General features: G+C 41.9%; 1 protein-coding gene across 1 annotated transcript in view; it reads left to right on the top strand.

Annotated features, from left to right (window-relative positions):
- Positions 1-12,191, top strand: part of KIF24 (kinesin family member 24) — a 71,676-nt gene that overhangs the window by 37,930 nt on the left and 21,555 nt on the right. The window contains exons 4-6 of the mRNA XM_060014901.1: positions 451-548; positions 4,319-4,534; positions 7,532-7,619. Of these exons, the coding sequence (XP_059870884.1) occupies positions 451-548; positions 4,319-4,534; positions 7,532-7,619 (402 nt within the window). The remainder of the gene's footprint in view (positions 1-450; positions 549-4,318; positions 4,535-7,531; positions 7,620-12,191) is intronic.

Here is a 12,191-nt window from a genome sequence, read left to right as displayed (position 1 = left end):
ATACATGCTACCAGCTGAGCAATAAATATTTATGGAATTATAAATTAAGCTATGTAACCTATGGAATAAAGATCTTCCTTTAGAATTCCCCCCAAATTTCAAATATGCTGGCTCTAGGTGGGCTATGAGGATAATTTCCATAGAATTCAGTTCCTCTCCTAGACCTAGGGAAGATTGGCTCACTGTTGGACTCTTTAATTTACTTCCCTTAAGAGAGAACAAAAATTGTGTGGTTTAGTTTTTACATTGTGAGAACATGTCTACAGAGATTTCAAGTAAAAGAAGGCCCTGTCATTTGACAGTTAATGATTGCTTATTATCTCTAAGTTTGTCATGGACAATTACTATTAGTTAAAAATGTATTTGCGCTGTTATCGTGTGTTAACTAGAATAGTGATGAAGAAAATCAAGAAAGTGTCTCTTTCTATAAAAACCAAATTTCTTTTTCAGCATGTTTTTTATTTTGATGAAGTCTTTGATGAGGTGTGCACCAATCAAGATGTATACATGAAAACTACTCACCCACTCATTCAGCATATTTTCAATGGGTACGATAGATATTATTTGCTCCTCCTGCCTTTTATTTTCTATTTTCCATAAATTTTATTTCTTTATAAATGTTACTTATGTTTTTCAGTTATTTTGAATTAAACATGAAATTGTGTTTTGACCTAATGAATTTAAATTAGACTCTTCTGGAAAATTCAGTGTCTCTATTTATAGGATTCACAAAGCATTTAGAAATATTCAGCAAAATTTCCATTTATACTGAAGATATTGAGTCTCTGTGCTTAGTGGAAAAATATAAGCTGTCAACAATATATATATATATATATTTTTTTTTAATTTTTTTGGTTGCACCGGGTCTTAGTTGCGGCAGGCAGCCTCCTTAGTTGCAGCTCACTGGCTCGTTAGTTGCAGCACATGGACTCCTTATTTGCGGCATGCGAACTCTTAGTTATGGCATGCACATGGGATCTAGTTCCCTGACCAGGGGTTGAACCTGGGCCCCCTGCATTGGGAGCACAGAGTTTTATCCACTGCACCACCAGGGAAGTCCCTCTCAACAATATTATTTTATCAAAGTCCTCAGAATAAGAAGGTGTAAGTGGTTGTAGTTAGTCTGAACTTTTGATAATAGGAATTATGTATTCTAGCTATAGTTTCATTTTAATTTTAAAATAATTATTCACACATAAACATTAAATGGGACAGAGTAGGTACTAGGGGCCTCTGTTGTATATTTAAAATGTAGTCAGGTACAGGTAGAAAATGTTGAACAGCCTGCTAGAGTAACTGATTTCAGAGTATTTTTACTTTTATTTTTTAAAATAACTTTTATAACTTAAAAAAGTTGAGGTATAATTTACATACATTAAGATGCACAGATCTTAAGAAGTACTCAGGTTTGATGAGTTTTGATAGTTGCACGTATCCAAGTAACCAATACCTGGAACAAGATATAGAACATTTCTATCGCCCCAGAAAGTTCTCATGTGTCCCTTTTTAGTTAATCCTCCCACCTTCACCCCCAGGTCTTATATAACCACTGACTTGCTTTCTGTCACTATAGATTAGTTTTGCCTGTTCTAGAATGTCATAGAAACAGAATCATTACAATATGTATCTTATGCCTGGCTCCTTTTGCATAGCATAATGATGTTTTTTTTTTATAAATTTATTTTTATTTATTTTTGGCTGCATTGGGTCTTCATTGCTGCGCGCAGGCTTTCTCTAGTTGCAGCGAGTGAGGGCTACTCTTTGTTGCAGTGCACGGGCTTCTCATTGCAGTGGCTTCTCTTCTCTAGGGCTTCCCCTAGAGCATGGGCTCTAGGCTCACAGGATTCAGTAGTTGTGGCACACGGGCTTCAGTAGTTGTGGCACACGGGCTTAGTTGCTCCACGGCATGTGGGATCTTCCCGGACCAGGGCTCGAACCCGTGTCCCCTGCATTGGCAGGCGGATTCTTAACCACTGAACCACCAGGGAAGTCCCTAATTTTTTTTTTTTTTTTTTTTTTATTTTTGGCTGTGTTGGGTCTTCATTGCTGCCCTCTGGCTTTCTTTAGTTGCAGCGGGAGAGGTCTACTCTTCGTTGTAGTGCGTGGGCTTCTCATTGCGGTGGCTTCTCTTTTTGCAGCGCGTGGGCTCTAGGGCACACGGGCTTCAGTAGTTGTGGCTCGTGGGCTCTAAAGTTCAGGCTCAGTAGTTGTGGCGCACAGGCTTAGTTGCTCTATGGCATGTGGGATCTTCCTGGACCAGGGATCAAACCCATGTCCCCTACATTGGCAGGCGGATGCTTAACCACTGCGCCACCAGGGAAATCCCTGTGTTGTCTTTATTGTTGTTGTGTAGAAGTTACTTTTTTTTTTTCCATGAGCAGGTTAAACTGAAGTCTCTGGGGACTTCCCTGGTGGTCCAGTGGGTAAGACTCCACACTTGCAACAGCGGGAGCCTGGGTTCGATCCCTGCTCGGGGAACTAGATCCTGTACACATGCTGCAGCTAAGAGTTTGCATGCCACAACTAAGAGTTTGCATGGCGCAACTAAGAAGACCGCATGCCACAACTAAGAAGTCCACATGCTGCAACTAAGAAGTCTGCATGCCACAAGTAAAAGATCCCTCATGCCGCAACTAAGACCCAGTGCAGCCAAAATAAATTAATTAATTAAAATAAATGTTTTAAAAAAGTGAAATCTCTTTCAGGTTCAATTCCTATGCACCAAATTTAGGGAGTGCTTTTTTAGAGAGCAAGTTTCTAAAATAAGTTAGAATGTTAAGACATTAGTAAAAAGAGAATTGCAAGTTAGGTGAAATTATTAGGTTCTTGTAAAGTGTAATAAGAGCTTTCTTCATCTTTTTTTTTTAGAAGTTCATCACGAAAATGTTCAGAAGATAAGGTGGATATTATTCTTTATTATTCTCATTTTGCTAGCTCTTCTTCAGTGTGTTCAAATTTTCCTCTTGTAATTCTTTTCCTAACTGTGTCTGCCAGTGTGTTCAAGTGCCCACACTGCTGAGAGCCATGGTTTAAAACACAAGGAGTAAACCGGTCTCTGCTTCTTAACAGCTTAAATCTGATTAGCTCCCATCTCTTGATTCTCACACTTCCATGGTTACTTTGCTCTTGTCATATCATTCTTTCTTTGGTTTCTATCTGGCTTCATGTCCTTCTATGTATTCTTCTCTCTGCCCACCTCCAGCCTCCCTCCCCTGTGTCCATACATAGAATTTTTTTCTTGCTGCAAGTAGCTACTTTTATCATTAATCCATGTGATTCCTTTTCAATAGTCTGCAATAGCTACTGACTGCATAACGTTATGTTCACTCTCTACTTAGTACTACATAGTACTAGGGCTACATAGTACGTAGGACCTCACAGTACTCAGGTGATCTTGGCCTCATCTCCTCCTAAAACATACTTTGGCTGGCAGGTTGGCCTCCCAACTCTTCTGTCCATCTCTTATTTTGCATTTTTTCACACTCATACAGGTTGTGTGTACATGCACGTATCCACATGCAAGAATAGTGACTCCCACTTTGAATCATAGGACATCAGGGCTAGAAGGGATCTTGGAAATCAAGTAGTCCAGTAACTTATCAATGAAAGTGAAAACTGAGGCCCTAAGATCTCTTTTCTGAGTCCTTCAAATATTTTACTTAAGTTGATTTTACCTCTGTCTAAACTTCCTTAGTATTCATATGAGTGGTCACTACCATCCTGTTTATCGTATGATCTTCTATTATTTATTGTATTTAATTCTCAATTACTTCTTTCACCAAACTTATCTTTCAGGATTAACACAATTTTTTTTTTCTCTAGGATCCTCTAAAGCACCTAACATGAGGTCTTTGTTTCCTTATTTTCTAGAGTTGTCTTATGGTCTTACCAGTTCCATAAAAAATTCCTAGTAAAAAAATCTCACGTACTGCTTTGAGAATTTTTTTCCTCCTCCCTTGTTTTTATGATGTAAAGCCCTCTTCTCCTTAAAGGGCTCTATATTTTCTAGCTGAATTTTGTTAAGGATTCTTTTTCCACCTGACTTTTGTCATTTAAAAATCTGTGTGTAGGGCTCCCCTGGTGGCGCAGTGGTTGAGAGTCCGCCTGCTGATGCAGGGGACACGGGTTCGTACCCCGGTCCAGTAGGATCCCACATGCCACGGAGCCGCTGAGCCTGTGCGTCCGGAGCCTGTGCTCCGCAACGGGAGAGGCCACAGCAGTGAGAAGCCCGCATACCACCAAAAAAAAAAAAAAATCTGTGTGTAGATTAGCATTTCTCTTAATATTTAAAAGTAAATACAAATGATTCTTCCCCCAGAGGCAATGCCACTTGCTTCGCATATGGACAGACAGGTGCCGGAAAGACCTATACCATGATAGGAACTCATCAGAACCCAGGACTGTATGCTCTGGCTGCCAAAGATATCTTCAGACAACTAGAAGTGTCCCAGCCAAGAAGGCACTGTTTTGTGTGGATCAGCTTCTATGAAATCTACTGTGGACAGCTTTATGACCTCCTAAATAGAAGAAAAAGGTATTGGATATGAGTAGGAAACTGTAAATCTGTTCTTTATTGTTTTAAGCCAGAGTCCCACTGAATCATGGGATTTAATCAGAGGCTTTGGTACACTAATGCCCTTTTGTGAAATGAGAGTCTCCTGAATCAGATGCATATTTTTTCCAAACTGTCAGTTCAGCTAAAGAAGAATATAAACTAGCCTTCCATTAGTATTTTTTAAGTGATCAATATCCTAATGCTCATCAAAAAAACTATATCCCTTTTATTTTGGTCTGTGAAAAAGATTATAATTTCAGGAAGTCAGGAAAGCAACATATACTTAAATCCCTTCCTATTCTTTTGACCTATTATTGCACTGGAAGAACTATAATGTTTCCCACTTCCTCTTGTTTTTCTTATCAATAATCTTAGGGTAAACTTAATGATAGTTTTCTGATATCAGTAAAAAGAAAAGAAAATCTTTTCTTCACATTAACTCTTATAAGCCTTAACCTATTGCCCTTGCCACATAATACAATACTTTGGAAATGTATTCATTCAGTAACTGATTTTAAATCCCTATTGTATTTTTCTGGCATAAAGTTTTGTTTAGGTTGAAACAGATGATTTTAACTGAGTAGGAGGCCACAAAGTTGTGGAGGTATCAACTGACTGGGAGAACAGGGAGGAGAGAGAGGGAACGGGACGTGGAAGGATAAGAGGTTGTCAGGACAGAATTAACCAGACCTGAGACATGTTGGGAGCAGCCACACCAGGTGAAGAGGAGTGAGTTGAGGCTGAGCATGGTGGAAGTCTGGGGAAACCAAATCAGTGAAAGAGACTAGCCCCCAGCAAAGATACCTAAGCCCCTACAGAGCTGTCCAAAAGGTCGTGCAAGTTTCGTGTGCTCCAGGAAAGCACTGGAATGGGGAGTAGGGGTGGAGGAGCAGCTCCGGTTCGTGGAGAGCATTGATAGGGCGGCCCCCGTCATAGAGGGGCACTAGAGTATTGGGTAGCATAACTGGAGAAGTCACTGGAGTGGGCTTAGGCAGGCCACCATCTTATGGACTATTTCAACAAAAGGGACCTTCAGTATGCCACAATTCAGAGAATGTACAGGTGTTGGGGGTTCAGTCATGACACAATTGCCAGATAAAGAAGGGTGCTACTTTGGGGTTGCTTTGGGGAAGACTTGCTTTTCTTTTCTACTCTCTCTGTGTTGGTTTTGAAGCCTCAAGTTAGCTCCATCACAGCTTCTCTTTCAAGCCTCAATACCCTTATTAGGAGCCCTTTCCAGTCAGAATGGCCACTTCCTTTAAAGAACAGTTAGCATGAAAATAAAAGCCACTGTTGTGTGTGTGTGCGTGCGCGTTTTGTTTCTTTGTGTGAAGGGACAGTCAGGATATCCAGCTGTTTTCGAGTGCAGTTCTTTAGTGAATGACCCCAATATACTGTCCTGTTATTTCTACATTCTTTAATTATAGCCAAGGGGATGGGAATATGCTAACTCCTGGGTTTAAAGCTTCTCTAGGGCTCACTAGGGAATACCCACACTTATTCTCCAAGTGTCTTGAGCTGTGGGATTTTTTTTTTTTTATGTCTCTGGTTAATTGGCTAATACCTCTTTATTTCCTGCTTTTCTGAGACTTCTGAAATGTCCTGCTCCATTGATAATACTCTTTCTTGTTTGCCTAGAGCTGTTATGACTTATCCTGTTGTTTTTAAAATAAAATATATTTTCTATAAGAGGGGCTTTGTCAAAGGTAGATAGAAGTATATGTGCTCAGTCTACCTCTTAAACTAGAAACCAAAGTTTAAAGATCTTAAAATTAACTCTTTAAAGTAGAAAATAAGTTGTCTTTATCTTTGCATAAAAAGTGATAAAAATATACTTCTTTCTTCTATGATTTAAAAATACAGCAGTGCATTTTAGGCTATTCATTAGGAACTTTTCTGGGGCCTGGGAAGTATGTTCAGGTGTGATGTGAAGGCTCTGAAAGCTAGATCTTTCTTTTATTCCAGAAGCCTAACTTTTCCAATAGAGTTGTCTTCTGAGAGATCAAGGGCATTGGTGAGGCTGTTTTCCTATCCTTCTGTAAAAATTTGGAAACTTGGGGTAAGGTTTAGATGGAGAAAAAAATTTTTTGAGAAAATCTTTTTTTGGCTGTGAAGTGAAACTCCATTATTTTATTTTACTTTATTTTATTTTATTTGGCAATCATTATCTTATTAAGGGAGAAAATAATCTTAGAGTCTTTGATAGATTCAATACATGCCCCTTGGTGGATCTGGTTCAGTGATGATGGTAGACCGTAACCATTCATTTTGTTACACGCAGGCCTGAGACTTTCAGGTGCAACACCAGCTCTTCCTTGCTTCCTTAGAAAATGTATCAGGACTCCTTATGTTGCAAGTATTTAGTAAAATAAGACCCCATTCTTACTGGCTTATGCATTTAGGGAAGCCATTGGCTCGTATAACTAGAAAGCCTAGAGGACAGTCAAGCCTTAGGGTCTTTATACTCTAGCAGTTCAGTGATGTTATAGAGACCCGGTTTCTTTGCATCTCTCTGCTCTACCTTCCATTGTATTAGCATCATTCCAAAACTGTCTCTTTTGTGGATGTAGAATGGCTGCCACTGCTCCCAGGGCCACATGCTTTCACTTCTAGAGAGAAAAAGAGAGCACCTAACAACCAGAGACTAGGACTTTATTTTGATGGGACCAGCGAAGATCCCATATCCACTCCTGAACCAATCACTGTAGCCAGGAATACACCATCCATTGATTGGCATAGGTCTGGCTTAAATGGTCATTCTATTCATTGTAGCCAAAGATGCTGATTTGTTTAAAACAATCAAAGACTGCCTCTGAAGCCTGGGGCTGGAATCAGGAGGTGTGGGGGGTGGTGAGGAGAATGCATATCGATGCCACACAAACAGCAAAACTGCTACTTAATGGGGAGTGGTGGGTTGGGTTCTGGGGAGTCTGTTACTGAAGCTCTGCCAAACCAACCATGTTCTTGCATCCACAGGCTCTTCGCAAGAGAAGATAGCAAGCATGTGGTACAGATAGTGGGACTGCGAGAACTTCAGGTGGATAGTGTGGAGCTTCTCTTAGAGGTAATTCTTCCTCCTTTACTACCCCACTGTAGCAGCCTAAGTACCAGGGAAGACTTCATTTTGCTATCTCCTAAATATAATGGACTCAGGTTTAGGCAAAGGGCGATGACAAACATACCATTTCACACTTATAAAATATGAATCCTCCTCTGAGAGGTTGGCTCCTTTCTCTACAAGGTTGTTGTCTCAGTGCCTTGATGGTGGGAAGTAAGGCATGTGGGAGAGCCTAATGCATGAGAGGATACTTTTGAGCCAGTTTCAAAAGCTGCTAATGTGTATTTTTATGGTAGTGGGCTCTAGTAAAGGCTGCTGGAGAGAAATATTCTATTTTCAATAAAAATTTTAATGGGTAGTACCTTCACATGGATTCAAAATTCAGAAAGTACAATGAAAATATTCCTTCCATTCCCTTTTCCTGAGGCAACTAATATATTTTTTAGTTTTTTGTGTATCATTCCAAAGGTATTTTAAAATCTGCTTTTTTCACCCTTTTAAAATATGTAATTTAGTGATTTTTTTTTTAGTATTTTCAGAAAGTTGTACAGCTATCACCACTATCAAATTCCAGAACATTTTCATCACACCAAAATGAAACCCTGTACCATTAACAGTTACTCTTTATTTCCCCTGTGCCTGGTGCCTGACAACCACTAATTTCTATCTCTTTGGATTTACCTTTTCTGGCCATATCATATAAATGTAATCACACAATATGCAACATTTTGTCTCTGCATTCTTTCACTTAGCATAATGTTTTCAAGGTTCATCCATGTCGTTGAATGTATCAGTATTTCATTCCTTTTTATGGCGGAATAATATTCTGTTGTATGTATGTACCATATTTTATTCATCAGTTGATGGGCATGTGGGTTGTTTCAACCTTTTGGCTATTATGAATAATGCTGCTATGAACATTCAGGTACAGGTTTTTGTATGGACGTACGTTTTCAGTTTTCTTGAGTATATGCCTAGGAGTGGAATTGCTGAGTCACTTTTTGGGGAACTGCCAAACTGTTTTCTAAAGTGGCTGCACCATTTTATATTCCCACCAGCAATGTATGAAGATGGGTATTATTTTAAAAGCTCCCAAGGTTATTCTAACATGCAGCCATCATAGTCATGCTAGTATATCCAACAAGTATATCCAAGCCAGTATATCCAACAGCCTGGCTAGAGTCAAAGGGAGAGGGCTCGAAGGACAGGCTGGGTACTTGACAATACCCACCTTTAGAACAGCTTCACAGTACATCCCTCCAGGGACTTGGGTGTGTGAAATGGCGAGGTGGCCCACCATTAATACGTGTCTTTTTCTAACAGTTTCTTTTTTTTTTGCGGTACGCGGGCCTCTCACTGTTGTGGCCTCTCCCGTTGCGGAGCAACAGGCTCCGGATGCGCAGGCCCAGCGGCCATGGCTCACGGGCCCAGCCGCTCCTCGGCATGTGGGATCTTCCCTGACCGGGGCACGAGCCCGTGTCCCCTGCATTGGCAGGCGGACTCTCAACCACTGCGCCACCAGGGAAGCCCTCTAACAGTTTCTTTTTCTTGGGACAAATAGGTAAATTTTGTTTAAGGGCTGGAACCTTGTATTTATGTGATTATCAGATTCCTGAATCCTGGTACCCAAAATCCAAGGATGGCACCTTAGTGTGGCTGTTCTAGGCAGGCACCTAAGAGCCCCTTTTTAGTGACTGCAAAGGCAGGCACAGAACAAAGGTGTGGGGGACATGTTGAAGGGTTCTTCTGAGGCTGTTGACCATTCTTAACCTGTCCAGAGCTCCCTCCACTGCAGAGTCCTGAGGAAATTGTTTCTTACACACCTATTCCCTGTGGTCCTCTTGCCGCTACCTCCCCTAGTCGTTCCTTCATTTGGCTGGGAGTTTCAGGAGAGTTGGTCCTCATGATGCTGTTGTCCTTGGAAATTAGACCAATTGAATGGGAAAGGATCAAACACTAAAAAGTCCCTTTTCCTTGGCTATGGGTCATAACTATGTTAGTGGGCAATCTGGTGTCAAATCACTCTCACCCTGGAAGAGTTTATGGCACTGCTCTATCCTAAGGTGTGTTTTCTAAGACAAGCAGAAGTTTCTTGTTAGTGGACATATTATTGCCATTGATACCCTCAGTCTGTAATACATACAAGGTTGTACAAGAAGGAAGCCAGCTGAGATCAAGGTGGAAAGTTGATATAAATTATGGATATCTGACATGGTTACCCTCATAAACATTTACTGACTTGAAACAACAGCACTTGCCAACTCAGGTGTCACACTTTCACTCTCTCTCAGGTGTCACCATTCACGCTCACTCAGGTATCACCTATGTGTTTGCTCAAGTGTCACCCTCAGGTGTCATCTTCATGTATGTCACCATCGCAGATCACCCTCAGGCTCACTCAGGCATGGCTACTTGTTACCTGCCTGCACAACTGGCAGCTTCATTTTTCACACAGGATTGTCCTTCCTCCAAGAAGTTTCTCCTTCCAGGTGTATTTTATTACCCGGTCTTACCAATGCAGGGACCAGGACTTCCCTGCCTTTACAGAGGACTTGCTGATGCAACCAGATTTGGAATCAAGGTTTTGCTTGTCAGGCAAATAAATGATGGACATTTTTTCCCTTGTAGAGTTTTTTGGGCTTTTAAGTCATTCCTACAGACAGTTCATGTACTTATAGGTATCCATTTGTGAACTTCTAATAAATCTGCTTCGTGTTTTAACATTGCCTTGGCTGTAGTTGGTAGCAGAGGCCCACAGAGTAAGAGCTTCCCCTAGATAAGCCTCAGTTGTATGCCGGTGATAGAGACTTAGTCTATACACAGTGCCTACCCTGCTGAAGTGCTCATAGCCTGTCTTTGGTATTTGTGCAGGAAGCTTCGTGATTAAAGTCTGGATGGAGCTGGGTCCCAGTGCCGTGTGTCCTTGAGCACATCCTTTACCTTTCTGAGCCCGAAATATGTGGATGTTAGCAGACGATTGGGTTGTGTGACAGAGAAGGAAATGAGATAATATACATATAATGCTTACTGTGATGCTAGTTAAATTTGTCATGTCTATTATTCTTATTAATAAGTCCCTGGGGCTTCCCTGGTGGCGCAGTGGTTGGGAGTCCACCTGCCGATGCGGGGGACACGGGTTCGTGCCCCGGTCCAGGGAGATTCCACATGCCGCGGAGTGGCTAGGCCCATGCGCCATAGCCGGTGAGCCTGCGCGTCCGGAGCCTGTGCTCCGCAACAGGAGAGGCCACAACAGTGAGAGGCCTGCGTACCCGCCCCCCCCAAAAAAAAGTCCCTGAATATTTCCCAGTGCCACAGAATTCCATAGTTGTCTCTACTTTCTATTGTTGCAGGTCCCCATTTTACTACTCACATAACATGATTTGTCTAAAGCAGCGGTCCCCAACCTTTTTGGCACCAGGGACCGCTTTCATGGAAGACAGTTTTTCCATGGATGGGTGGGATGGGGGGTGGGGGGAGGATGGTTCAGGTGATAATGCGTAATGTGAGTGATGGGGAGCAGCAGATGAAGCTTTGCTTCCTGCTGTGCGGATCCTAGTTCCCTGACCAAGGATCAAAGCCATGCTCCCTGCACTGGAAGCACGGAGTCTTAATCACTGGACCACCAGGGAAGTCCCTACATTTTTTAAAAGAAATAGTTTAAGTTTTGGAAGTTTACACAAAGATGTTAGTTCTTGGGACTTCCCATGTGGCACAGTAGTTAAGAATCCGCCTGCCAATGCAGGGGACACGGGTTCGATCTCTGGTCCAGGAAGATCCCACAGGCTGCGGAGCAATTAAGCCCGTGTGCCACAACTACCGAGCCTGCGCTCTAGAGCCCGTGAACCAGAACTACTGAAGCCTGCACGCCTAGAGCCCGTGCTCCACAACAAGAGAAGCCACCGCAGTGAGAAGCCTGCGCACCGCAACAAACATAACCCCTGCTCACCGCAAGTAGAGAAAGCCCGCGCCCAGCAACAAAGACCCAATGCAGCCAAAAATAAATAAATACATTAAAAAAAGAAAAATATGTTAGTTCTTTAGTATAGTTTCTTTTTTTTTTTTAATTTATTTATTTATTATTTTTGGCTGTGTTAGGTCTTCGTTTCTGTGCGAGGGCTTTCTCTAGTTGCGGCGAGCGGGGGCCACTCTTCATCGCGGTGCGCGGGCCTCTCACTATTCGCGACCTCTCTTGTTGTGGAGCACAGGCTCCAGACGCGCAGGCTCAGTAGTTGTGGCTCATGGGCCTAGTTGCTCCATGGCATGTGGGATCTTCCCAGACCAGGGTTCGAACGCGTGTCCCCTGCCTTGGCAGGCAAGTTCTCAACCACTGCGCCACCAGGGAAGCCCAGTATATTTTCTTTAATTAATATTTATTGAGAACATATAATGTGCCATTCGTAGTACTAAGTGCTTTACATACTACGTATTATCTCTTTTAGTCCTCAAAAGTAACCTATGAAATTACCATTTTATAGATAAGAAACTGAGGCCCTGAAAAGTTAAGTGATTTGTAAAAGTTCTCACAATGCAAAAGTTTAAACAACCGTATTGTCAGAGCTGGCATGTAAACCCAGACAG

This window comes from Delphinus delphis, chromosome 6 (genome assembly GCF_949987515.2).
Source record: "Delphinus delphis chromosome 6, mDelDel1.2, whole genome shotgun sequence".
Lineage (NCBI taxonomy): Eukaryota > Metazoa > Chordata > Mammalia > Artiodactyla > Delphinidae > Delphinus > Delphinus delphis.
The sequence above is the reverse complement of the archived record's forward strand: the minus strand, read 5'-3'. Positions and strand labels throughout refer to the sequence as shown.